The sequence below is a fragment of the Macrotis lagotis genome, chromosome 5 (assembly GCF_037893015.1).
Source record: "Macrotis lagotis isolate mMagLag1 chromosome 5, bilby.v1.9.chrom.fasta, whole genome shotgun sequence".
NCBI lineage: Eukaryota > Metazoa > Chordata > Mammalia > Peramelemorphia > Peramelidae > Macrotis > Macrotis lagotis.
Genome location: NC_133662.1, coordinates 211,577,355 through 211,603,824, shown reverse-complemented (window position 1 = coordinate 211,603,824; position 26,470 = coordinate 211,577,355). Strand labels below are relative to the sequence as shown.

General features: G+C 35.7%; 1 protein-coding gene across 2 annotated transcripts in view; it reads right to left on the bottom strand.

Moving 5' to 3' along the window:
- EEIG2 (EEIG family member 2) overlaps window positions 1-26,470 on the bottom strand; it is a 73,185-nt gene that overhangs the window by 24,050 nt on the left and 22,665 nt on the right. For both annotated transcript variants that reach the window (XM_074188313.1, XM_074188314.1), the window contains exons 2-5: window positions 15,107-15,227; window positions 12,837-12,866; window positions 8,955-9,071; window positions 2,630-2,676 (exon numbers count right to left, since the gene is read on the bottom strand). In XM_074188313.1, coding sequence (XP_074044414.1) covers window positions 2,630-2,676; window positions 8,955-9,071; window positions 12,837-12,866; window positions 15,107-15,227 — 315 coding nt within the window. The remainder of the gene's footprint in view (window positions 1-2,629; window positions 2,677-8,954; window positions 9,072-12,836; window positions 12,867-15,106; window positions 15,228-26,470) is intronic.

The window sequence follows — 26,470 nt, the reverse complement described above, 5'->3', positions numbered from 1 at the left end:
CATTAAAAAGGAAGGACAAACAACAATAATAAAGTGGGGATAATAATACCTGTAGCACCTATATCTTAGGGTTGTTGTCTGAATCAAGTAAGAAGAAATAAAAAATATTTTGCAAACGTTAAGATTTTATTTATAGATTAAACATATATAATCACTTATTATATAGTAGTGATCTAGATGTCATATATCCTGATATTTCCCTATTTTCCAGAATGTGCTCTCCTCTTAGTCCCTCTCTATCTCTCTCTCTTCCCTTTTCGTTCCTCCCTCTCCTTTTAACCCCTTCCCTCATTTTCCCCTTTTCAACCTCTGTGTTAAAAGCAAAAGAGATGATTTCTTGATATCCCTTGATGACAGTTTCATTATTTGAAAAGTGACTGCAGTGAGGGAAACTATTACTCTGGACAATAAGGAAGACCTGTGGGCTGTAAAAGGATTTCACTGACAAATTTGTTTTTAAAAAAGCATACACAGATGATGAATACAAGGGTGGTTAAGTAAAGATGGCTTTATAAAAGTAATTGGGTGCTATAAAAATGTGACTATATGAAAGCCCAAGAGGAGCCAAGGTTTGTGATAAATGCTAAGGACAATGAAGAAGGGTTTTACACAGTTATTCTGGGAGCAAGGTAAAGATCCAAGAAAGTATGGAACTATTACTCAAGGGATGTCAATGATAACTAACATTTAGACAATGACTTGACATTCACTGTTTCATTTGATTTTCACATGGACTAGGTTGTACTTTGTCTTTTGTTTTCAAAGACCAATGATTTCATAGGTGATGTCTTAACTTATATGTAACTGGATTTAAGTGAGATAGAGCAAAAAAAAAAGTCCTTGGTAACTCCCTTCCAGGGTAAAGTCCAGTGGTAAGATAAAGGTCAAGATGCCATGGATGACCTTGTCTTCTTCTATGTCTGACCAAGCTCTAAAGGCTCTATAGCACATGCTTCAGTTGCCTTTATGGTTGCTGAAACAAATCATTTTATATCACTTGTTCTGCTGGGGGAAGTCTTCACATGTTTCGGGGTAGATAGTCCCCCTTAACTCCCAACAAGTTTGAGACCTATTGGTTACCCTCAACCTAGTTTAGCCCATCTGCTAAGATGGTTTTCCCTATTGTGGCTACTGCTCATGCTACAGCCTTTTGGAGCCACAGGTGAATGCTAGGTGATAGAAAGACGCCAAAGGTGGATGAGCAGTCTTGAAATGTGTTCAGCAAGGCTTCACACCAGAGCACTACAGGTATTAACTTTCCTGGAAGTCAAATGATTTGCTTGGAGTCACACCTGCAGCTGATAGGCATTAGAGAAAAATTCTGAACCCAAGTTGTTCTTGATTACAAGTCCACTGCTCAGAACTATTCAACTATTTTTTGTCTGCCAAGGAGAATGATCTTTACACTGCAAAGTATTGCAAACATTTGGTTAATAAATGTATGTTGATTTGAATCAAAATGATTTAATATGTGCTAACAATGAGACTACAGAAACAAAGAGGAAAAAATAGCTCCTGTATATAATTTAAGGAGGAAAGGGAGAGGAAGAATACAATTTATACAGAGAAGAGTGATACAAGGTAACTTGAAGAGGGAGAGAGGATTAATAACAATGGGGCTCACATGGATGTAGTGATCCTTGACAAAAAGATATAATAGGATCAATGTGAGCAGATAGAAGAGAATGGATGCAGAACATAATAGAGTGAAATTGCTAGGGAACTGAAAGGAAATAAGGGTATAGAAGTATGAGACAATGATGTCTATGATATGAATCCAGGTGACTGAAGAGCTGGGCTGTGAATTGAAAAAAAATAAATGAGGAGATAATAAGAAATAAATTTTTAAGATTCTGGTTTGCAATTTCTCTCAAGAGACACCAGAAATATGTATTAGGCTCTTGTGGTACACAGAACACTGTACTAGAAGCAGAGAAATAAAATTTAGATAAATTAAGGTACTATCCTTAGGGGGGTTATAATTCTAGGAAGGGGATGTGATATATATGATATGTAGGCTCCTTCCTAGCCATCACTCCCTCATCTGTCTACCCAGAAGCAGGGGTCCTTAGTCTGTAGCCTGTGAATTTATTTTAACATTTTGATATCTGCATTTCAATATAACGGGATTCCTTTGTAATTCCAGGCATTTCATTATATATGTGCTGTCTTCCCCCATAGAATATAAGTTCCTCAAGGGTAAGGGTGGTTTTTGTACGCCCAGAGTCTAGAACAATACTCGTCAAATGGTAATTGTTTTAAAACAATAAATGGATTATTTCATTTGATTCATTCCTAAGTGTCTATTATCTCATCTCACAAAGAACTTCAATTCACTTTCAGACAGACCTTATTGTCAAAATAGTCTTTCATACACTGACAATTGCATGAATCCATGAGAGATATTTCAAAGGTAGAGCAAAGGAAAGCATTCTGAAAAGTCAAAAGATCTAACAGATCAATATAAAATAAAATTATTTTTAAAGTGAGTTTTCAGGAAGATATTGAATATTACTTCATTTTTTCTGGGTTGCACACATGATAAAAATTTAAGTATAAACTTTAGGCACATCATTCATCATTAATACTTCAATAGAAATCCCAATGTACTTATTGTGTAAAAACTTACGTTTTAAAACATGGATCACCAGACATGAGCTGCATACTGATCAAGACCTAAAGATGACAAAAATAATCTTTTTTTTAAAAAGCATCTAATAATATCTGATATACATCTAATAATATAATTATAATTAATTCATTATATTATGTTCCCTACACTAATCCAATTTCTTTGACTGCTTTTTATTTAGAATACATTCTGATATCAATAAACATGAAATTTAATGTTAAAAATCTAATAGACCCAGAGCTGGGAAAGGAAAAAAAAAAAGACAGGTATTCTACCAGTAAATTTTCTTTCAGGGATACGAGTTAATGCTTTCATTTGTCTGTGTGTGCCTTAAAGTCAATTAAGAAAAACTAAGCATAAGAGCAAAGTAATGACTTCAAAGAGAAAGGGGAATAGAAAAACTTTTAAAAAACAACTCAGAAAAGACAATTTTGGAGGAAAATAGAAACTGAATTCTTATAACTCTAAATATGAATGCATTAAACAATCCAATAAAACAAAAAGAGTGATAGATTAGAAAACAAAACTTCATAATTTGTTGCTTATAAGAAAGTCATACATAGAAAAAAAATGAGAAGCTGTAACAAAATTTACCAGGCATCAGGGTGAATCCAAACAAACAACAGTTGCAATCATGTTATCAGACAAAGCAAAATGAGAGTGTAACTAGAGGGGAGAGCGTCCTTGGCTCCTGGTTCTCTCTTTAAGGAGTCTCAACTTCTCCTTGTTTTCCACAGCTACACTGCTTTTGGACTTCCTTTTGGACACTATTGTCCCACTTTGGATGGTAAGCTCTTTGAGGACAGCGACTGTTTTTATTTATACTGGTCAGTTACTGTCTCACTCACCTCTGAAATAAGACCAACTCCATATGCCCCATTTCTTCCTTTAGTTACTGTCTTCTTCCTCACCTTCCACTCACTGCTGAACTTCTTGATAATATTTGCTGCTATCTCTGACTGAATAACATTCTAAGATGGGAGAGTTGGGAGGAATTTAGAGTTCCAAGCCCTTTTGTTTTAAAGATGAGGAATGTAGGGCTCCTCACTGCTCAGAGGTAGTCTGTATTTAGAGCCTCCTTCTCCATTTGAGAATTCTTTCCAGGATCCTGGGAAGCTAACAGTTGGTTTGAGGAGGCTGAGCAGCTTCACAGAGAGAAGCATTCACAGAACTGATTGGAGCAGTTCAATAGGAACAAAGAGACCTCTTAGCTGAGTCTTTCAGTCACTGGGCCCAATTCAACTATAAGCCCATTTGGATACACAGATGAAGGGCTCAATAATTTTCTCCATCAAACACAGTGAGAATGGTACTGTGAATAATGTAGGCAATTTGTCACCCATTTCTTCTTCAAAGGTCTTCAGTCTGGGTTTCAATCCATTAGTAAAAATGCATTTCTCAAAGTCTCCAAAAATCTCCTTATGCAATTGTTTATCTTAAAATGTTCATTCTTCCAGATGTTTCTGTTGTATTCGAGGAACTGTTGACCACTAACTCATTCAGGCTTAAAATTCTCTCCTCTTAGCTTCTATGCTATTATCCCTTTTGTTCTTTTTATTTTTGACCATTATTTTCTCCTTTTTCTCTTTCTATCTGTAGTTAGAGGCAAAATTCAGTACTTTTTTGTTTCCCTCTCTATTCAGTTAAGAACTTTGCATTCTGGTCAAGCTTGCCTAACTTTCCCAATTGCTAAGTTTTTCTCATTCTGTTCCCTCCATCTAGGATTTCCTTATCCCAGATGACCAAATGATAGCACTCTAAAATGGGAGAGTTGGGAGGAATTTAGAGTTCCAAGCCCTTTGTATCTTCTATACATATCTATACATACATACTAAATTAGCACCTGTTTGAAGAATCCTTCCCTGGATTCCAGGTCACAATTATTTTTCTGTTCTCTGGATTCAACCAGTACTTGTTGGAGCTGAAACTATCAAGATGTATACTGATACAGAAATACTATCAAGGTTTGTGAGGGGAAGGGAGAACAGGCCAGGGCTGAATCAAAATTTTACCTGAAGTTCTGCAGCCAACTATTTGCTTTCTATTTTAACTATTTTGGTAAGTAGGAATTAAATTCAGTTGTTTTTATGCTGCTAAAGCCCTATAAATCTCTAAATTTGGGGGTCTTAAGGCAAACACTAAATGGCCTTACCCACTGACCACACCACTTCATCACATACTGCCCAAAATTATTACTCATCTCTTTAATGTGAGGTAGTTTGTCTTATCTCCCTAACTAGATCATGAACTCTTGCAGGGAAGGAGAGAATCTTATCTTGCATGCCTTTTGAATTCCTCTCAGGTTAGGAAAAGGGTGACTGGTGACATTTCTAGATCTTCAATTATCACTCTCCCTACCATCATGATGGCTGAAATTTATATAAGGCTTTAAGATTTGTAAAGCATGTTACATCCATTATTTCCTTTAACTGATTACAAATGAGAAAAGGGAAATCCAGAGAAGTTAAGTAATTCAGTTATTTTCATTACAAAGCTAGTTAAATGTCAAAGGCAAAATCTGAAACGAGGAGTCTCCCAACTCCAGATGTAGCGTTTTTCTTTTACACCACTACCTCTTATTTAAAGTAATCCAGAACAATAATAAACTATATAGATACTTCTAACTTAATTTCATTTTTTTTTTAGGTTTCTGCAAGGCAAATGGGGTTAAGTGGCTTGCCCAAGGCCACACAGCCAGGTAATTATTAAGTGTCTGAAACCGGATTTGAACCCAGGTACTCCTGTGCTTTTATCTACTGTGCCACCTAGCTGCCCTTAACTTAATTTCAAACCCATTTAACAGTCTTGGTTAATGGTTAGAACTATTAACAGTAACCTGAAGATACTAAAATGGTTTATAATGCTATGAACCAATATTTATTGGAAGTATTCAGAGGCCATTTGGGTCATCTATTTCAATATGTAGTTATCTGTGCTTTTTTTAAGGAAGGAATTTAAATTACAATTTTATAAATAGGAACAAAATGTTACAGATATTCAAAAGCTTTTTTATTTTTATTTGCTATTTTTATGGTTTTTGCAAAGTAATGGGGTTAAGTGACTTACCCAAGATCAAACAGCCAGGTAATTATTAAGTGTCTGAGAATGGATCTGAACTCTGGTCCTCCTGACTCCAGGGCTGGTGCTTTATCCACTGTACTAGCCTAACTGCACCAATAAATTCTATTTTTTTCAAAAAAATGTTACTATTGTATTTGATGCTATAAAGTCTCTATTTAAGATCTGCTTCATCCAAGCAGCACTTTGCCTTTCTTTATGCTTTGTGGACTTATGCTTTATGTTCCCTAATTTGCCTTAAGCTTTACTTTTTTTACAGTACAGTTGTTTTGTTAGTTAACAAAGTTAACAAGTTCTTACTTTCTTCTAGGCATTGTGCTAAATACTCAGGATACAATGAAAGGTAAAAAAAATCTATCCCTATTTAATATTTCTTTAATGTTGTTTCTCAGACTTTGAGGTCTGAAATACCTTTCTTCTTTTTTCAGTAATCTTACAATACTTTATATATATACAATATCAAAGGCAGGGAAAATTCTTCTCATTTAAAAAATAGGGAGGGGCAGCTAGGTGGCACAGTGGATAGAGCGCCAGCCCTGGAGTCAGGAGTACCTGAGTTCAGATCCGGCCTCAGACACTTAATAATTACCTGGCTGTGTGGCCTTGGGCAAGCCACTTAACCCCACTGCCTTGCAAAAACCTAAAAAAAATAATAAAAAATATGGAAAAATAGAATTGGGAAGTTAGTGTCAATATAAAAGTTAAGACAGAAATAAGCCCTAATCTAAGAACTAAAATTGCAGTTTTCCTAATTGATAGTTCCATACTTCTCTGTTACCACAAGTTAAAAAAATATCTTAGTTGTACAAAAATGTATTTTATAAATTATCGTCCCTCCATATTTTACCATTTTCCTTTGGTATCCATTATCTCTTATGTAATGGTGTGATGTAGTTAGAAGGATTATATGCATTTTCACATCTTTAGAATTAGTTAAAATAACCTGAATCTGAATTTACAGTATTTCTCTTTCAATAACTTTTTTCCTTCTTTTATGTCTTAGGACCAATCTGTCCTTTAATCAACTTTTTTTAGTGGATCCCATGGGAAGGGAAGACCAAAGACCCATTATAATGAGATTTCAGTAGGGTCTTAGTCTCAATATTCTTGTAGACAAAATGGAGAAATGAACACTTACATCCATATGAGCCCCATTGTTATTAATCCTCTCTCCCTCTTTAGGTTACCTTGCATCACTCTTCTCTGTATAAATTGTATTCTTCCCTTTCCCTTTCCTCGTTAAATTATTTAAATTATATATATAGGAGCTATTTTTCCTCTTTGTTTCTGTAGTCTCATTGTTTGCACATATTAAATCATTTTGATTCAAATCAACATACATTTATTAACCAAATGTTTGCAATACTTTGCAGTGTAAAGATCATTCTCCTTGGCAGACAAAAAATAGTTGAATAGTTCTGAGCAGTGGACTTGTAATCAAGAACAACTTGGGTTCAGATTTTTTCCTCTAATGCCTATCAGCTGCAGGTGCGACTCAGAGCAAATCATCTGACTTCCAGGAAAGTTAATACCTGTAGTGCTCTGGTGTGAAGCCTTGCTGAACACATTTCAAGACTGCTCATCTACCTTTGGTGAGTTGCCAACCCTTATAAATGGAGGAAGTTTCCATGCTGGGAAATTCCTCACAGTCAAAATCCTATGTCTGTACTACTCTCTTTCCCCAAAAATGAAATGGATTTTATGAGGTACTGACTTTCTGTCACTGGAAATACTGAAGCAAAGCTAAGCTGATCATCTCAGGGATGATGCAGAGGGGAGTCATGTAGTGGGCAGGAGGTTGGATTTTTATGATTCTTTGTCTCAATAACATTTCTCCTTCAAATACTGCTCCTGAATTTGATCCTTTTCAATGTGAATCAAAATTGAAGTTACTTTAATCAAAATAGACAACTTCTATAAACTCTCCTATTAGTTCTCTCCCTTGTTTTCATGGCATCACTGATCTTATCCTTTGTTCAGCTTCCTGACACAGGATCTCCATTTTTACAAAGCATGGACATTTATTTATAAGAAGAATATTCTTTTATCTTGTTTGTTCCTTCACAATAAGTGTGCAAAAACAGAGGCTTCCTACATTATGAGATTGTGGGTCTTTTTTACAAAAACGTTCTCTCGATCCTTTCTAGCAGACACACATTTGGCCTTTCTGAATTTCTAAGAAAAAACAGACACTGTAATAAGGTTAATCTCAATGCCTCTTTTTAATATGCAGGCACTAGGCAAACAAACACCCTTGAGTCTTCCCTGGGTATAATGTTTACCCAATAAATGCTTATGTGGCAAGGGCCAATTGCAGAACATTTCACTGAATGCCTCTATGTCTTCTCATTTATTCTGTTCAATTAGGTTTTCAGTTCCTTGGCAAAATTTTAATGGATTATATGACTTCCAGGCTCCAAAAATCAACAACAGAAGGGCAAAAATGTTACTTCCCCAATTCACTCCAATAGCTACCTGATTCTCCCAGCTCCCTCTCCATTTAGGAGAGGCTACTTGATGGCATTATGTTCCTTCTACAAAGTCCCTGAGGAATTGGTCTCATGCCCAGTCTTCTGCTGTCAAACCAGAAATCACTCCAGCTTTGCTCTCTCTCATTTTGTGGACCAGGTTGACCTCCTTCCTCTCTGCTGTCATCATTATCTGGTCCAGATAGCATTACTCTCTGCTGTTGTGCTTCATCTCTACACATGGACCCCATAAGAAGAGGTTGACATAGATAATCTCTAGTATGCATTTATAGGTCTTCCACAGATTCTAGGAAATAACTTTTCAGGGGCTTGTAGGCACTTTAGAATGCCCATGATGATGCTTTCTCCACTGTTCCTGTTAAGTGACCTTTTAAGAGGTAATGATCTCTTTCCATATAGTTAGGGCACCAAATGAGGCACCATGAGGATTCTCTACAGTGAACACTGGCTGCATCTGTCTACATGAGTGTCTTGGGCCAGGCTGTTCCAGCTGGTGAATGCTTCCATGGTTTTCACTAGATTCTCTTCTTTGTTTCATTTCAGTTTTGTAGGCCCTTCTTTAGTTGTACAACCCTCAAGGAGGTAGAATGGCATTATAGAAATCAACCTATATCTTGGTTTGTGAGTCCCCTTGACTAGATTATTTTCACCTCAATGATATCTATTACTTGAAAGTATATATGTACATTTATTAAAATGGAGAAAATTTCATCCATTTCTATTGAATATAACATACACAAATGAAATTTACTTACTTTAAGAATAGAATTATCCTGTCTTGTATTTTTGGTATCATAACCTTCTAGTAAACAGCGACGAGTGGTACTTCCTGATCCAGCAAACTCTGCTAGATTTAGATCTGCAAAGCCCAACTAATGAAGAAAAAGGGAAAATATTAGTAAAATATTTAAAAGCACTACTTTATTCATTTTCTGTAATGTTTTGCTAATGAATAAATTTGTTTGTGATAGATGCTACCGTTGTACAGAAAGCACTTTATAATTTCTGACCTTTCACAAAATACTCTCATTTAATTCTCACATCTATTGCTCAAGGTCATAGAATGACAGAATGTAAGAAGTCATGACAGAGGAGATGAAAGCTGGTCTCAAAGCCAGGAATGCCTGGTTCCCTCTTCTAACCCATCCTGGCTGTGTAACATGGGCAAAGTCACAACCTCCCAGTGTTCTAAGGAACCCTCTAGGACTCCAAGGTGCAGAGAACATAAAGGGAGTCTTATCTCCTGGGTTCCTGTACCAATGAATTCACAGACCCAGCTGCTGCCCCTATGCCATTCAGTAATCATAACAATTCAAGTCATCTAAATTCTATACCTGGTACAGCTATAAGACTATATAAGATTACCTCTGCAGACACCTCTCATGTTTATATGTACACACACACACACACACACACACACACACACACACACACTACAGTAGTTGAAAGCATACCGTTCTTTCTACCAAGTTCCTTATAGATTGGTCTGGTCTCATACCCAGCCTCTGCTGTCAATCAGAAACTCACTCTAGTTTTGCTCTTTCTCATTTTATTGCCCAGATTGTACTACTCCTTCTCTGTTGTCATCACTATCTGACCCAGATATCCTTTCTCTTTGCTGTTGTAGCTCATTCCTGCATCCTCCCTCTAGCTCCTATTGCAACTTGGCCTTATCCTTTTACTGCCTTAAGAATGAACACAAAATCAAATCTACTTTCCTTGTCAAAGAACATAAAAGTTAAATTCTTTTTTTTTATTTTTTTTCAAGGCAATGGGGTTAAGTGGCTTGCCCAAGGCCACACAGCTAGGTAATTATTAAGTGTCTAAGGCCGAATTTGAACTCAGGTCCTCCTGACTCCAGGGCTGGCATTCTATCCACTGCGCCACCTAGCCACCCCAAAAGTTAAATTCTTTTTTTTTAGGAAAAGTAAATTCTTAAAGTGAAAATTTGTATCTACAAAAAAATACCATAACCAGAATGTTTAAGAAAAACTAAAGATACAAATTAACACCTATTGTTAATATAAATTATCACCAGATTACTATTTAAAATAGGTACTACTTAAAAAAAGTAATAAGAATCTATTCACAGAGAGCTATATTATTGTAGTGATCCCTTAATATTGTAAAACTGGTTCAACAAAGGACATTATAAGCTTTCTAGGCTAGATGAAAGGTCATAGCCCAGGATGCAATTAATCAATAACCATTTATTTAATGGCTTACTATGTTCCAGACATTAGACTAAGCACTAAGGATAGGATGACACAGTCAACCACAAGGAGACACACATATAATACATACATAAATAAATATATATATATAAATGTGCAAAGGGTAATTTTGCAAGGCATTAGCAACTGAGGGGATAAAGAAAGGCTTCATGATGTAATGGAATATTACTGTTTTATAAAAAATGATGAGCAGGCAGATTTCAGAAAAACCTGGAAAGACTAGCATGAATTGATGCTGAGTGAAGTGAGCAGGACCAGAAGAACTTTGGGCAGTGATCAACTGTGACAGACTTAGCTATTCTCAGCAATACAGTGATCAAAGACAATTCTAAAAAACCTGCAATGGAAAATGCCATCCACATCCATAGAAAGAACTATGGACTTCAAATGCAGATTGAAGAATACTATTTTCACTTTTTTAAATTTGTTTTTGTTTTTTTCCCTCGTGTTCTGATTCTTCTTACACTGCTTGACTAATATGGATATATATGTAACATGATTTTGCATGTATAACATATCAGATTACTTGATATCTTAGCGGGGGGAGGATGGGGAGGGAGGGACAAAACTTTACAAAAATTAGTTTGAAAACTATCCTTACACATAATTGGAAAAATAAAGAAAATAAATTAGAAAATAATGTATAATTCAATAGACTTTTTTTTTTTTAAAGAAAGACTTCAGGTAGCTTTATCTTAAAAAGAAGAATGATTGAGTGTTAGAAGAAAGAAGAGAGTACACTCTGAGCCTGAGGGACAGACAATGCAAAGGAATTGAGATAGGAGATAAAATCTGATGTCTGAGAAACAGTTAATAGGCTAGTTTGGCTAGACTGTAAATTGTGGAAAAGAGAGTAATAATGTAATAAGATTGGAAAAGTAGGTTTGAGTCAGGTTGTGAAGGGTTCTAAATGCCAACCAGAAGAGTTTATAGTTGATGCTCAAGGGAAAATGGGGAACATCTGGATATGGTCAAATTTTGGCAGTTGTAAGGAAGATGGATTGGACTTCAGAGAGAACTGATAGAAGACTACTGGAAAATTCCAGGTGAGGAGTGATAAGGGTCTAAATAAGAGTGAAAACTGAATTTTAAAAGGGATATTGTGGTAAATATCATTTAAGTGGAAATGACAAGATGGACAGAGTGAGGGGGCACTGAGGAATCAATGAGAAAATAAATTTTGGACCTAGAAAGATGGTGAAGAGGAATTGTTTCAGAGAGAGTTTGAGGGATATTCTATGGGATATCCAATTCAAAATTTCCAGAAGCCACTTGGTGATGTAGCTCACAAAGACAGACTAGGGCTAGAGTTATAGATCTAGCAGTCTTCTGCTTAGAGACAATGATTAAGCCAGTGGAAGCTGGTATGGTCATAAAACATGGCAGCAAGAGAACAGAGGGTCAAGGACAGAATATTGAGGTATACCAATAATTGGAAGGAGGGGAAGGCAGTGTATGAAAAAAATGATATGAAAATGTTCCAGCAAATGAGGCTGAAAGGGAATGCTTAGGAAGAGAAAGAAGAGAATCAGTGTCAGGAAAATCCAGAAAAGAGAAAAGAGAAAGCATATGGTCAAAAGCATTAAATGTTTCAAGGAGATCAAGAAGGATAAGGACTGAGAAAAGGTCACTGCAACTGAGAAACCAGTGTGATCTTTAGAGAAAGCAGTTTCAGTAGAGTGAAGAGTTTGAAAACTAGACCACAATAGGTTGAGAAATGAATGAGAGGAGAGGAAGAGGAAGTGATGAGGACAGATAACTCCTCAAGTATATGGAGAATGAAAGGAGAATATTATTAGCTGAAGGGGTGATGAAGTCTCCTTTGGCTTCACATATCAAGTTAGAGGTACTAATTATTTTTGTATAACATTACATTGTAATTTCACACAATGAGAATCACCAAAGGCTTAATTCATTGAGTTTCTGGGGTCCAGTGCAGTTTCAAAAATGTTTGCAGAGTGAGGGAGCTATGTGCTTGGTAATCATGGTCATTCTCATAACCCAAGGATTCACTGGTAAGAATGCATGCATCCACTGGAGGCATATAACATAGGACTAAATCTATATCACATCTACCAGAACTAGCCAGGTTCCAAAACTTAGAACTTGAAGACTATGAACATTTCTCCTCAGAGCTCAAGCATAGAATCCATATTACTTTCATGAAAATTATTAGGTTTTAAGTAATTTTTTTCTATCTTTATGGGACTCTGTTGTATTTAATTTCTTTGTGCTTTCCTGTGTTTATGCTGTTGGAATAATTAGTTGCTTTATTGAACCTTCAATCAGGAACTGCATATCTAGTTAATATAGAGTCAATCATACTGTTTAAATTTCAGGCCTACAAATAGTAATAAAGAATAAACAATTTTTAAAAAAACATTATTTTGAAAATATGTTTACCTTTGCATAAGCCTTTCCGCCTTTTAATTCCTGCCAAAGACACAAAATAAAACCACAATGTAATTATTCATCAAAGCCTTAAATTATTACATATAAAATCACTGTCATGTGTATTTGCATTTCATAACAGAATGCCAAAAAGCTGTAACAGGCTTTAACTGCAAACAAAATGTCTGAGCATACAAATGTCACATGTAGGGGGGGCCTTTTTTGATGGGAAAAGAGGAAAGCAATCACATTAACAATATGTATATATCCATGTATACCTTTTATTAGATTGTTTTCTGTCAGGGGAAGGGGACCAAAAGAGAGAGGGAGAAAAATGTGAAACTAAAAACCTTACCAAAAAATGATTGTTTAAAACAACCACTGAATGAGTCGGAAAAATAAATAAATAAAATATTTAATAAAAAAATGAAAAAACAAACAAAATGTATGTATCCATTTGAGGTATGCTAACCTGAGTTAACAAGAATTCTCCCAGGATTTTTTGAGAAAGATGAAAATAACATGGAAACACTAATATAAGGATTTAAGCAAAGAAGACTTAAGAACACAAAAGTTTTCAGTGACAAAGGTTACAACAAAAAATGGTTTTCTTGTTAGTAATTAACTAAGACGTAATTATTCTCATAATTCAAGTCAATTCCTTGGCTATTTTTGTCAATTAAGGTTTTATTATGTATAGATTTAACAGTCTAATTGGAAACATAATCATATGAAGACAAGCAGGAAAGGGTTTGATGGGCTCCTCTTCAAGTTAAGGTAATAATTTAACACATTGAAAAAAATAAACTATAGTAATATAAATATAAGAAGAGTTTATAGTTGATGCTCAAGGGAAAATGGGGAACATCTGGATATAGTCAAATAAATATAATACAGTAATATAAATATAAGAGAGCAAAGTTACAAGTTGTGATCTGCAACAAATGTTTGTTGAACTGAATTTGAGGTAAACTAAATAAAATAATGAACACAACAGAAGGTAGTGAGTACAAACTCAAATACTGATTGACTTGGATCATTCATGATTTAGATTATTTACAAGTACTCATCTATGTTTGTAGGTAGTCAATCTTAATGCACAGGAAAATGCTCTTGTTCTGTAACTAGATACTCTGCCCTGTTCTCTTAACCTATAGAGTAAGGTAAGGAAACACAGTACAATATGGCAGAGAGAAGACCCCATAAATGATCTTTCCTTTTAACAAAGAACAACAAAACCTACAGAGCAACTGATCTGCAAAATTATTCATCTGCTTACATTTTAATATAGTTCCTTATTTATGTGAGTTTTTGCTTGTTTTTTGGTAATCCCATGCCCAGCACCTCTTCAAAAGTTTGATTAGTATTCTATTTTTTAAAATGCTTAAACAATAGTTAAATAATGACTCATTCACTTCTATTTCAAGAAGAAGATATTATTTTAGGTCTGATTTCAGTAACAGGTTAATAAAAGCTCAACTTTACTAACTAAAATTATACTCTTGGCCTAATACCAAAATATATTTATCCAAAATGACATAATTTAAACTTTACAAAATTCTTTCTCATACATCATCTCATTTGATCCTCTCAAAAAAAAACATGAATTAGTTATGGTAGGAATTATTACCGCAATTTTACAGATGAGGTCATTGAGTTTTAGGAGGGTTAATTGACTTGCCAAGGTTACAGAGCTAGTAAGGCAGAAGCAGCAGGATCTGAATACAAATTCTGACTCTCCAGTTCTACTTGTTTTAATAAAGCAAATTCAGCTACGTGGGTGAAAGAAAATTAAAGCTGCCAACTTTATTCCAAAGGCAGAGTCAGTAAGAAAGCTAAAATGCATCTCTTTGGATCTAGCATAAAAGAGTAGAGTTTCCAAGTCTATTTAAGGTCTCTTTAGCTGAATTGGTCTTTTTCAGTCTTCTAAAAGTACTATTATAGTATCATAAACTTATATTATGTACATATATTTATATATTCTTTATGCATGCTTCCAGGTTTATCTTTTGTTTAACCCCCAATATGATTATGCAGTATTATTAATAGGAAGATATACAATGCTAATGAGACAGGCTTCTTGCCTTGTGTTTACATTTCTGACTTTAACATTTTCTTCAAATTTACTGGATTTCTGTGGCTAATTATAATTCATGGGAAGCTCAATTACATGGCACATCATAGGCATAAAAAGAGAAAAGACATAGCAATAATTATACAAAGAAAATTGCTATGGCAATAATTAGGGTTTATAAAAGGGATAAATTGTGTGCTATTTTTACCTTTCTCACAGAGACCCTGTAAATGCAAGGATCCAGAACCCCTGTGGCAGCACTTGCACTCATTTTGCACATAAATGAGAACTTCTTTCTCCAGTGAACACAGTTTGCTTGTACCACCTCCCTGGGGGGGAAAGACAAAGGAACAGTTAATTACTGTAATAGATATGTGTTTTAAAAAATTAGACTCTTGTACTTTGATCTGATAAGTAATACTGAGTTGGGAAGTAGAATTTTTAGAAAACAATGCAAAGGGAAAAATACAAATTGATGTTCTTATTCTAAAAATCTGTTTAGGAAATTTTTTCTTTTGAAATATTTTTACCACTCAAAGTAAACTAAAAAAATGAATACAACTAAAATGCCAATGTGCATACATATATAACATGACATACTGAGATAAATTTTGCTTTATTTTGTTCTGTTTTCATCCCTACTCCCATCCTCTAGAAATCCTGTATTCATTTTATAAAGTGGAGTTACATGAGACCACCTTAGATGTGAGTGGTCCTACCAAGGTTTCTAGAGAGCTTTTATAATTCTCCTTAGAAAATGGAAAGGCACAATTTGATAGTATATTTGTCTCATAGCGGTTTGCTTCTGAAATTTTATAGGGGTTCAACAGCTTATGGCAGCCTAAGCATGCTCCTCTTGATGGAGCTGGTCACTAAGGCCAAATAAAGGCTCATATAAGGGGAGCCTGGGCCTTTCAGGGCCTTTCAGACTTGGTGAATGCCTGAGATCATGGGAGTCACCATATTGTGCTGTGCTGACGAGATGTGTTTCCATAAGGAATGAAGGAGGGACACATCCACCAAAGTTAAAATTAAATACTTTATCCTAGCTGATATTTTCTCTGTACTATGGCTAAACAAAAAACAAAACACAAAAAAATCCTTTTGTAATCTGGACCTACAAGCATCTGATTTTGTCCCAACAATGAACCAGTTCAGGATGCTGACATTAGGCCACTCAACTAGGTGGTATTTCAACCCAAGTTTCCCTGACATAGTGTGCTATGCCATGCTGCCTATCATCCATAACTAACAGTCAAAGAGATAAGATTGGGTACTGAGAGGATTTACTCATGGCCATACAGCCAATATGCGTCAGAGACAGGATTTGAACCCAAACTTGGCTCTTATCCACTATCATGGCAACTCTAAATGTAATAACCATGTAAGAAAAAGTTTCCAATCATAAAAGTATTGAATAATCTCAATGTGGAAAACAAACCACCATAATACTGCCACCATAATACTGCCAATCCTTTCATTACTAGTTATTTTTGCATATTGTAATCTTTCTTTTTTAGTTTTTGCAAGGCAATGGGGTTAAGTGGCTTGCCCAAGGCCACTCGGCTAGGTAATTATTAAGTATCTGAGGCTGGATTTGAACCCAGGTACTCCTGACTCCAAGGCCACCTATCCACTGTGCCACCTAGCCGCCCCCTGCATATTGTAATCTTGATGAAAATTATATGTAGTGAAGGTATAATAAAAGTAAAGTGAGGTGGCAAGGACAAAAGTATGTTTTTTTAAAAAGCCACATTAAAAGCATACTATATTCACTTTTAAAAAACTTTTTTCTATATAGTTTCTTTCTTATAGTTTTCCCCCCTTAGTTCTAATTCTTCTTTTATAACATAACTAATATGGAAATATGTTAAACATGATTGAACATGTACAATTATATCAGATTATTTCCTGCCATGGAGAGAGTGGAAAGTAAGGAAGGTGGTAGAAAAATGTGGAAGTCAAAAATTTTCAAAAGGATGAATGTTAAAAACTATCTTTGTCTGAAATTAGGAAAAAATTTTTTAAAAAAGGAACTTTTGGGAAAAAAAGACTTTTTTTGTTAGGGAAAAGAAGAGAATCAAAGAAAGTTAAAAGCTATGATGGATGTGACAATGATGATGGACAACAGAGAAAAAAAGGCAGAACTCAACTATTTTTCTCATTTTTTTTTCTGACGGGAATAGTAATTTTTTGTGCTGGAATAGACAGTATGAAAAGATTTAACGGGGAGTTGATAACCACAATAAATGGAGCAATGGCACCTAGTTCTTGATGAGTTCTAAAAAAACTGGTGAAAGTCATTGATGAAGTATTCTCAGCGATCATTCAAATAAAGATCACTGAGAAAAGGATAGGTTTCATAGGACAGAGGAAAGAGAATATAAAAAGAAACTGAAAAGTTGAAGTGTGAGAGCAAGGCTGCAGGTAAAGAGGTAGAAAAGGGCAGAGAGGTGAGGGGTAGAGCCAGGAGTGCCATCAACACGACCTAGGTGTTTCATGAAATGGTGGTCTAGACCAGAGTAGCACGATTCATCATCATCAGTCCTCTCAAAATCATAGTTGGTCACTGCATTAATAAAAGTTCTTAAAGCTTTCAAAGTTACTTGTTGTTACAATGATGCTGTTATTGTATAAATTGTTCACTTGATTCTGCTTTTGTTTTTGTCTACCTGTTGGACATCTTTATCAGGATATATTGTTAGCATTTCAAATTCAGTATATTCAAAACTGAACTACGAACCATCTCCTCAAACCCAACCTTCTTCCTAATTTCTCTATTTTGTTGAGGGCATTTGCCATTCTTTCAATCATGCAGATTTATAACTTTGGAGTCTTTCCTCCACTCTTCTTTCTCCCCTTAACCCTTTCCTTTATATCTAATCAGTGCTAAAGTTTCTCCATTTTACTTCCATAATCTCACTAACATGATCCAGTCCATTAAGACTATTGCAATAATCTTTAAAGTTTTTATTGATGTCTTTTGCTTTTTTAATCATCATAGTTTCCTTTGGTATCTCTCATCCTTTCCTCCCCCTCTTAAATTGCCAACCCATATTAACAAACAGTATCTTTTTTTTTTTGCAAGGCAATGGGATTCAGTGGCTTGCCCAAGGCCACACAGCTAGGTAATTATTAAGTGTCTGAGGCCGGAATTGAACTCAGGTACTCCTGACTCCAGGGCTGGTGCTCTATCCACTGCACCACCTAGCCCCCCCCCAACAAATAGTGTTTTTAAGCAAAAAGAAGAAGAAAAATCAATATAACCAATCAATACATAGGGGGAAAAGGCTGACAGCACATATTGCGCAAGCCCCATACTTGTACACAGAGTGCATATGACAGAGTGGGCTGGAAGCATCCTCTTTGTGGATGTCCTTTTGAGTCCTGCTTGTTCTCTATCATGTGGTCACACTCAGTTTTGATGTGTGTGTATGTAGGCACTCTTTCATTTTATATTGTTAAGTTTTGGGCATATATTGATTTTGTGGTTCTGACTACTTCATCTTGTTATCAGATCATATGACTCCATGCTTCTTTTTATTAATCACACACATTTCTTATAGCCCAATAACATTTCATTACATTCACGTACCATAATTTGTTTATTCTTTCTTCATTCAAGGGCATCTACTTTGTTTCCAATTCTCTGCTGTAAAAAAAGAGCTGCTACAAATTCTCTAGTATAAATGAGGACTTTCTTTTTACCAATGATCTCCTAGGGATATAATAAACCCAGTGATAGAGTCTCTGGGCCAAAAAGTATGGACATTTAAGTCACTTTATTTGAATTATTTTCAAACTGCTTTCCACTGAGTTCCTTAAAAAATAATGACTACATAAATACCAATTGTCATTATTGTTATCATAGTTCAATAGTGAAATTAAATCAGGATGTCAAAAGATTTTTCCAGAACATCTGATGAATAATTAAGATTTCAGAAAGAGAATTTTCCTATTTTAGTTATCACTCATTTTGGAAGAATTTAAGAGAGGAAATGGGCTACCTTTTATTTATTTTAGGGACCCATTAAATTTCTTCATTATCTAAACCTTCCCTTTCTTTCTCCTTTTGCTAGCTTTTGTCAAATTTGTGACACAAATGCAAATTAATTTTGGGAATGTCATTAATTTAGAGATAGTTGCAGATCACTTGGTGGAGAGCATACAAGGTAGTTAGCTCTGTGTTCTTTTGATATATGAAGCTGCTAGTAAGAAAACTTATACCAATGCAGATTAACAACTGAGCTACAATTTAATTTTACTTGATCTACTCTAGCCACTGTGCCACAATCTCTCTCTCCTAATTTAAGTGGGAATTTTCTCATCCACAGCCCAAAAGCTGTATTATATCTGAATGAGAGGTTAAACTTTGAAAACAACTTTCTTTGCAATGCTGAAATTCAAAACAAAGACCAGCCATATTCAATCCTACTTTATGTCCTACCATCTTTTCTTACAGGCAAGAGAAGCTGATTGACCAGTGCTCATTCTTTCCTTTCCCCAAGGCCAAGGCTAAAGTAGCAGGGTATGCTCACAATGTCTTTGTGGAACTTTCTCCATGTATATGGTCAGAGCTGTACAAATATTCCAGGAGATGGAAGAACAGGATAGGGAAGTAGGCTGTTAAGAAAGGGGACAAAGGCATAGGAAGCCTCAGGAACTTTCACAGATGACCTGGATTCCTGAACTTAAATTCCTTTACCAGGTTTGGTTCAATAGCCAGGACAATGAGGAAGGAAGAAAGGGGTTATTATGTTGATGGGCTGTTGAGCAGGGGGGCCATGACTCTATGCTAGCCTTTATTGTAAAGTTAAATATGTGTATTATGCTATAGTATTGTCCAAACAAATTAAAACTGAAGAATCCAGGTCTCAATTCTCTACTATTCTATAAGCTAATCACAAGATCAGGTTCTAAACTCCCCAGCTTAGAATTTGAATAAGATCATGCTCTAAGTTGATGATGTTTAAATTAGTAAAAAAAAAAATAATTAAAAAAATGGCTTGGACTGATATCTGACATAGTCCCTTGAACTGATGTAGGCACATTCTTGCAATGGTCTTTTAGCCATTTCTCCTCATTGGAAACTGTTAAGAGAGGGCAAGAGCGTCATTGAAGAGATGAAAGGAGAAAAGAAGTGATCTTGTCTGCTTAAAAAAATAAAGCTTTTCTAACCCAATGCCCTTATTTTTTAAAGTAAGGAAACTGAGGTCCTAATCCTTTAGCACCAAATTCAAACTCTTTGTTAAGTGTTGATTGATTTCCCCCCCTATTATTATCTTACCAATGGTCTAATTAAGCAGAGCAATTTTCTGGGTTGTAATTAGAATAAGCAGCCAGTAAAAGTGAGCCCATTAAAAAAGAGGGTGGCCTCTTTCCTATGACTCTGGCTGGGCTGCTGCTGCTCCAGTTTTTTCTCCCTTTTCTCTTCTGTTCTTTAAGCTGTTCCCACATGTCCCAGCTCCATGTTGCTGGACCAATACAGCTCCAGGTTCATGAAGCTGGATATCTGGGCTGATTTTAAATTTCCTTTTCTTTCCCCTTTTTAACTTGACTATACCCTTTGCTACTCTCTCTCAACCTTCTCTTTTTTGCTTAACTTGATTCCCTTCTTAGAAACTATCTCCTTTAAGAAACTCACTATCTAGCTGCTTCTCCAAAAAGGAATGCTAAATAATGTAAAATAAAGGCTCTATGAAAAGTCTTTGGCACTGTGCTTGAACAAGGACTATAGCAATGTTTATCCTTTCTAATGTATACAGTGCTTATGACACTTGGTCTCTAGAACTATAACATTCCATTTGTTTTAAAAATACCTGCCTTTAGTAGTATTGAAATCTTTTTTTCCAGTTCTTTGTTTCTTTTAAGTGATTAAGTGACTTATGAAATTCAAAGGAAAAGGTGATGAGTCACAGGAGGGAAAGCATTGATGTGACATTGGTCACAGATGCCAAATATTTTTGAGTTTGTTTCCATGGTAACCTATCTATCTATCTAACAAACTACCTCTAAATTTACAAACGAAATGGTAAATATGTAAGAAATGTAAGAATTTTAATGAAGTTAGAGAGACCACTTTTATGAAATTGCTCTAATCTGGTCAGATAGTATAAGATGAAAGGAAACTGAGACCTGAAAGGGTTCCTGGGGATCCTTCAGCTCCCCATAGTCCTATTTAGTTAAGGGAAGTTCAATACAACAAGCATTTAAGTGCCAGTTCTCTGCCAGGCATTGTAGTCAGAAGTACGAATACAAAGACAAACACAAACCAGAACCTGCTTAAAGTTCTCTGGGGGAGACAAGTACACTCATAAATCTATACCAAATATATACGAAGGAAATACATAGTAAATTTGGAGAGGGAAGATCAGCAAAGGCTTCATGGAGGAGGTGGCATCTGAACTGCACTTTGAAGAGGGCTCAGACTTCCAAGAGGCAAAAGAAAAGAGAGCATTTCTGGCACCAGGCATGTGAAAATGCTAGGAGTAGTGGATTTGGTAAACAGTGAATAACTAGTCTGCTGGAAAAATCTTTTTAACATTCTTCTCTAATTCCACTATTAAACAACAGCAATCTTAAGGACAATGGCAATTTTTGTAGTCATTATTTGAAAAGGAACTCAATAGATTTGCAGCATGCATGATCTCATTTTAGGATCCAGAATTTTTTAAAAGAAGTTTAGGAACTGCTTTCAGGAAAGGACAGCTAGGTGGCGCAGTGGATACAGCCTTGGAGTCAGGAGGACAGGAGTTTGAATCCGGCCTCAGACACTTGCCACTTACTAGCTGTGTGACCCTGAGCAAGCCACTTAACCTCATTGCCTCATATCCAGGGCCATCTCCAGTTATCCTCACTCATATCTGGCCACTGAACCAGATGGCTCTGGAGGAGAAAGTGCAACTGGTGACTTAGCACAGTTGCTTGTCAAGGCATCACATCCCTGATGTCATGGTCTTCTTCAAGGATGAAGGATCAATATCATCAGAATGCTTTACCAAGACTTTATGCTATTAAATCCTTTATAGTTTGGCCTTTAAACAAAGTAAGATAATCGTTACATATTATCCAAAGTCTATATCCTTAATAGTTAATATAGATTTCTTTTCATAAAAGATATGTCACTTAGGGTATAGGAACTGTAGAAAAGAGAAGGAAGAATGCCAAAAATAATTCAGTATTAAAAATCTAAATTGAAACTATATAATTATAATTTTAGCTACAACATTAAGAAATATTCTCCAATGACATTATAAAGATTTCTATTTTGTTCTATGTGCAACTGACAAATTAGTCCTAGCTAACCTGAAATATATGGTGGAAGGTTATCTGAAAAAATACATGACAAATTTCCAGTTTAATATTAAATGTTCCCAAACCAAAACATGACAAAAAGTCATTGCTCCTTTAATGTGAACTTTGACTTATCCTGGAGTCAGGAGGACCTGAGTTCAAATTTGACATCAAACATTTAATAATTACTTAGCTATGTGACCTTAGGCAAATTATTTAACCCCATTGCTTGCAAAAACAAAAACAAAAAAACCCCAAGATAGTGGAAACTGATAAATACAGACAATACATGCCTATTTTTGGAGACAAGAGCTAGGACCAAATTCTGCTGTTTAGTCCTGGTACCTCAGCTGAAGAGCACTGGGCTTGGAGTCAGATCTGAGTTCAGTTATGACCTCAGACACTTATTAGTTGTATGAGGCAGGACAAACCACTCAACTCCCTCAGTTTCTGGTTCCTCATTTACAAAATAGGGAGCCTTACCTTACAGGGTTATTATGAGGACTAAATGAGATAATATATGTAAAATATTTTGCATAACTTAAAATGATATATGAATACTAGCTAGAATAATATTGATGATGATGATGATGATAATAATAATAAATAATAATTATTTGTAGATGAGGAAACTGGGAACGAGGAAGATCGTGACTAATGATGACACAACTCATCTCACTTTTCTCATTTTTAAAATAAGGGGGGTGGATTAGATGGACTTTGAGGTTCCTCCCAGCAAGGGGTTATTCAGGTGATCTCCCTTCTTTCTTTTCCTATCTTCTCTTCTCCTCACTATGGAATGCACTTTTGGGGGAGGGGAGGATTTAAGAGCTACTTTCCTAATTTTTGAAATGCTATATTAAAATTACATGAGACATCATTAAAAGCATTATTTGACTGGAAAAAAGGTAGGCCACTGGCCCTGCAGCAAGAACACAAGACAATAAAAGAGCAGCTGAAGTATTGCATTGGTAGCTACAAAATTCAATTTTTAAATTTATGTATAATTTTAAGGTTTGTAAAGTATCTTGCAAATATTATTCTCACATTAATCTCAGCAGCACCCTTTGAGGCAGGTTATAGTATAATCAGTAGTTTTCAGAAAAGGAAACTGAGAGGTATAATGAAATAGGGTCAGAGCACAAGGCAATTCTATATTATTCTGAAAAGCACTGGTTTCCTTATGCCAAAGTACTTGAAAAGTATGTATGTTAAAAGAAGAAACTAAAATGTTTCTAATGGTACTAGTGAAGGAGCTAATTCATTTTATAGCAAAAAAATTCTTCCTGAAAATTTCCTTTTTTGTGGATAATTTAAAAAATATTCTAAATAAATCAATGCAAGTTTCTGTAATTCATACTCTGAAAAAAGTGATGACATTTTTAAAAGTTTAAAGATAATAAATTTATAAGATTATATTTCATATGAATACATTTAATTTAAGGTAATAGATCCACCATGAATGAAGAATGCTAAAACAAATATTTGAACCTGAACATGTTTTAACCATGGGTGAATAAAGTGTGCTCTGATTTTTCTAAGGCATATAAATTTTAATAGCATTTTAAACTTTCTTTTTCCTGACCCAAACCTATTTTTTCATTGATATATGGATCTCTAGGTGAGATACTTCCTATTCCAGTGCAGTCTTCTAATTTTCTGCAACTTCTAATTTTAGGGACAACACTAAAGTGACTTCTCTTGAGTGGCTTGTCCAGGGTCACACAGTATGTCAGCTAGTATGTCAAAGATGGGACTTCAACCAGTCTCTGACCCTGAGACCAATTTTCTCTCTGCTCACCACTGATCTCCACACTTTTATGAATACATCTTCTTATCAGTAAGAAATGTTCAAAGATTCAATCTCAATATGTGCATATTACTTTATAATTTCTGTATTACTTATGCAAAATTAAATGATATTTGATCCTAGAATTAACAATGAGCCCCTAGAGTTGAGTAGGAGGGTTGACATGATTAGACCTGTTCTTTAGAAAAATCACTTTGGCAGTTGTGGTAAAGATGGATGATCAGAGGCAAGACCTGAGGGAAGGAAACCAATAAGGAGGCAATTACAACAGTCCAGGCGAGAGGTGCTGAGAGCCTGAACTAAGGTAGAAGTTTTTGAGTGAAGAGAAGGGAGGAGGGAGATGTTGGGGAGAGAAACATGCCAAGATTTGACAATAACTGGATATGTGAGGTGAATGACACTGAAGTTATAAACTTGTATGACTAGAAGTATGATTTCCTAGACTAGAAGTGTCAAAATCCTGGCCAACAAAAGTTGTGACCAGAACCAGATTAAAATGTAAATGGAAGATGAATAAAATAAATAAAAAATCAACATAATGTTAATTTTTGATTCTCTAGCTCAAATGCGGTGCACAGGAATTCATTTCCATGTGAGCTTAACACCATGGTTCCAGACAGGAATAGGGATGGGTGGATCTGTGATGAAGATCCATGCCTGCTCATCCTGTCTGACTCATTCTATTCCACCAAAAATGAAAAGGGGGGGATGGGAGAAGGGTTCTTATTGGTCACTGCTCAGGCACAAGGTAATCTAGGGGACAGAGACTAGGCATGCTAGAAGTGGAGGAATGTTTCAATGGTACCTACTTAGATCTTGCTATGCATGCTCATGAAATAATCTTTCTGGGGGTGGGGGTGGGGGTGGGTAAAGACACCATGGGGTTAAGCCACTGCTCTCTTGGTGTTAGGCCATGATCCCTACTTCTAAGACACCTGCACTTATACAATACATCACATTGTCTCAATAGCATTTTTATGGTTATTATTTTGAAAGGCAGCTGTGAGTAGTAGTTTTTCTATCCAGAATTTATTTAAATGATATGAATATGAATATTATAAAGGATTTATTTTATCAATAAATATGTATAATTTAGGGGCAGCTAGGTGGCGCAGTGGATAGAGCACCAGCCCTGGAGTCAGGAGTACCTGAGTTCAAATCCGGCCTCAGACACTTACTAATTACCTAGCTGTGTGACCTTGGGCAAGTCACTTAACCCACTGCCTTGCAAAAACTTAAAATAAATACATAAATATGTGTAATTTTTTTTCTTTCTTTTTCTTTTTTTGTAAGGCAATGGGGTTAAGTAGGGAAGGTGAAAGTTTTTTTTGAGGTGACCTAACCCCATGGTATGCTCATATATGAGACCTATCAACTGGAAGATGGGAAGATGGATCCCACAGGCTTTCTATACTATTGCTTAATATAGGAATTATGGAAAGATTCAGACAAAAGCCATAGGATGGAGAAATTGTAAAGAGGGATGATTAACTAATGATTGCAAGAGGTGTTAGGCAGACAAAGGGGAAGCTGACCTATAACTCAGAATCAAATTTTTTGCCATTAATCCACAAAATAATAGTTAAAAAAGATGACTAACATTTATACAGTCCTTATTATGTGCCCTCAGGTACTATGCTAAACTTTACAATTATTTCTTCATTTCATCCTCACAACAACCCTGGAAGTTAGAGGTTACTGTTATCCCCATTTAACAGATAAGGAAATGTCTGAGGCCATATTTGAACTCAGGAGCTCCTGAGTCTAGGCCCAGAGCTCTACCTTGCTGCCACTTAGGTATCTCAAAGCAGGTAAATTCATTAAGGAAAAAAAGAGTTAATACACACAAGAAAGCCTACAAGATACAAAGATGCTCTGAGTTTGACTAACAAAGATTCCCTTCACAAACTCTGAGAGCAATACCTCTAGATTTTTGAGAGCAAAGGGTGTGTCTTATTGGTGGTCTGGGTAGGAGGGGAAGGAAGGAAGAGTTGAATGGGCAGTAACCTCAATGCTATTGCTCTGTATTTTATTACTCAGAATACTATGTAAGAAAGGTTGGGAGGGTGTCAGAGGTAACAAGTTTGGAATAGTTGTGGAGAAGGTAATGTTACCACAGAATCTCTCTTTCTACACATTTCACCAATTGAGAGATTTTGTTCAGGCATTCCTGACTCTTCATGACCCCCTTTGGGATTTATATGGCAAAGATACTAGAATGATTTATGATTTCCTTTTTTAGCTCATTCTACAGATAAGTAAACTGAGGAAAATAGGTGCATTGACTAGCTTTAGGATCACACAGCTAATAAATGCCTGTGGCCAAATTTGAATTCAAGGAGATGTGTCTTCTGGAATCCAAGGGACACTTAATTCATCTCCCCCTAGCTGCCCTAACTAGAGACACTTGGGAATAAATAAAAGTCTTTTCTTATGCAAATGTAGCTATGGTAAAATAAGAACAGACCT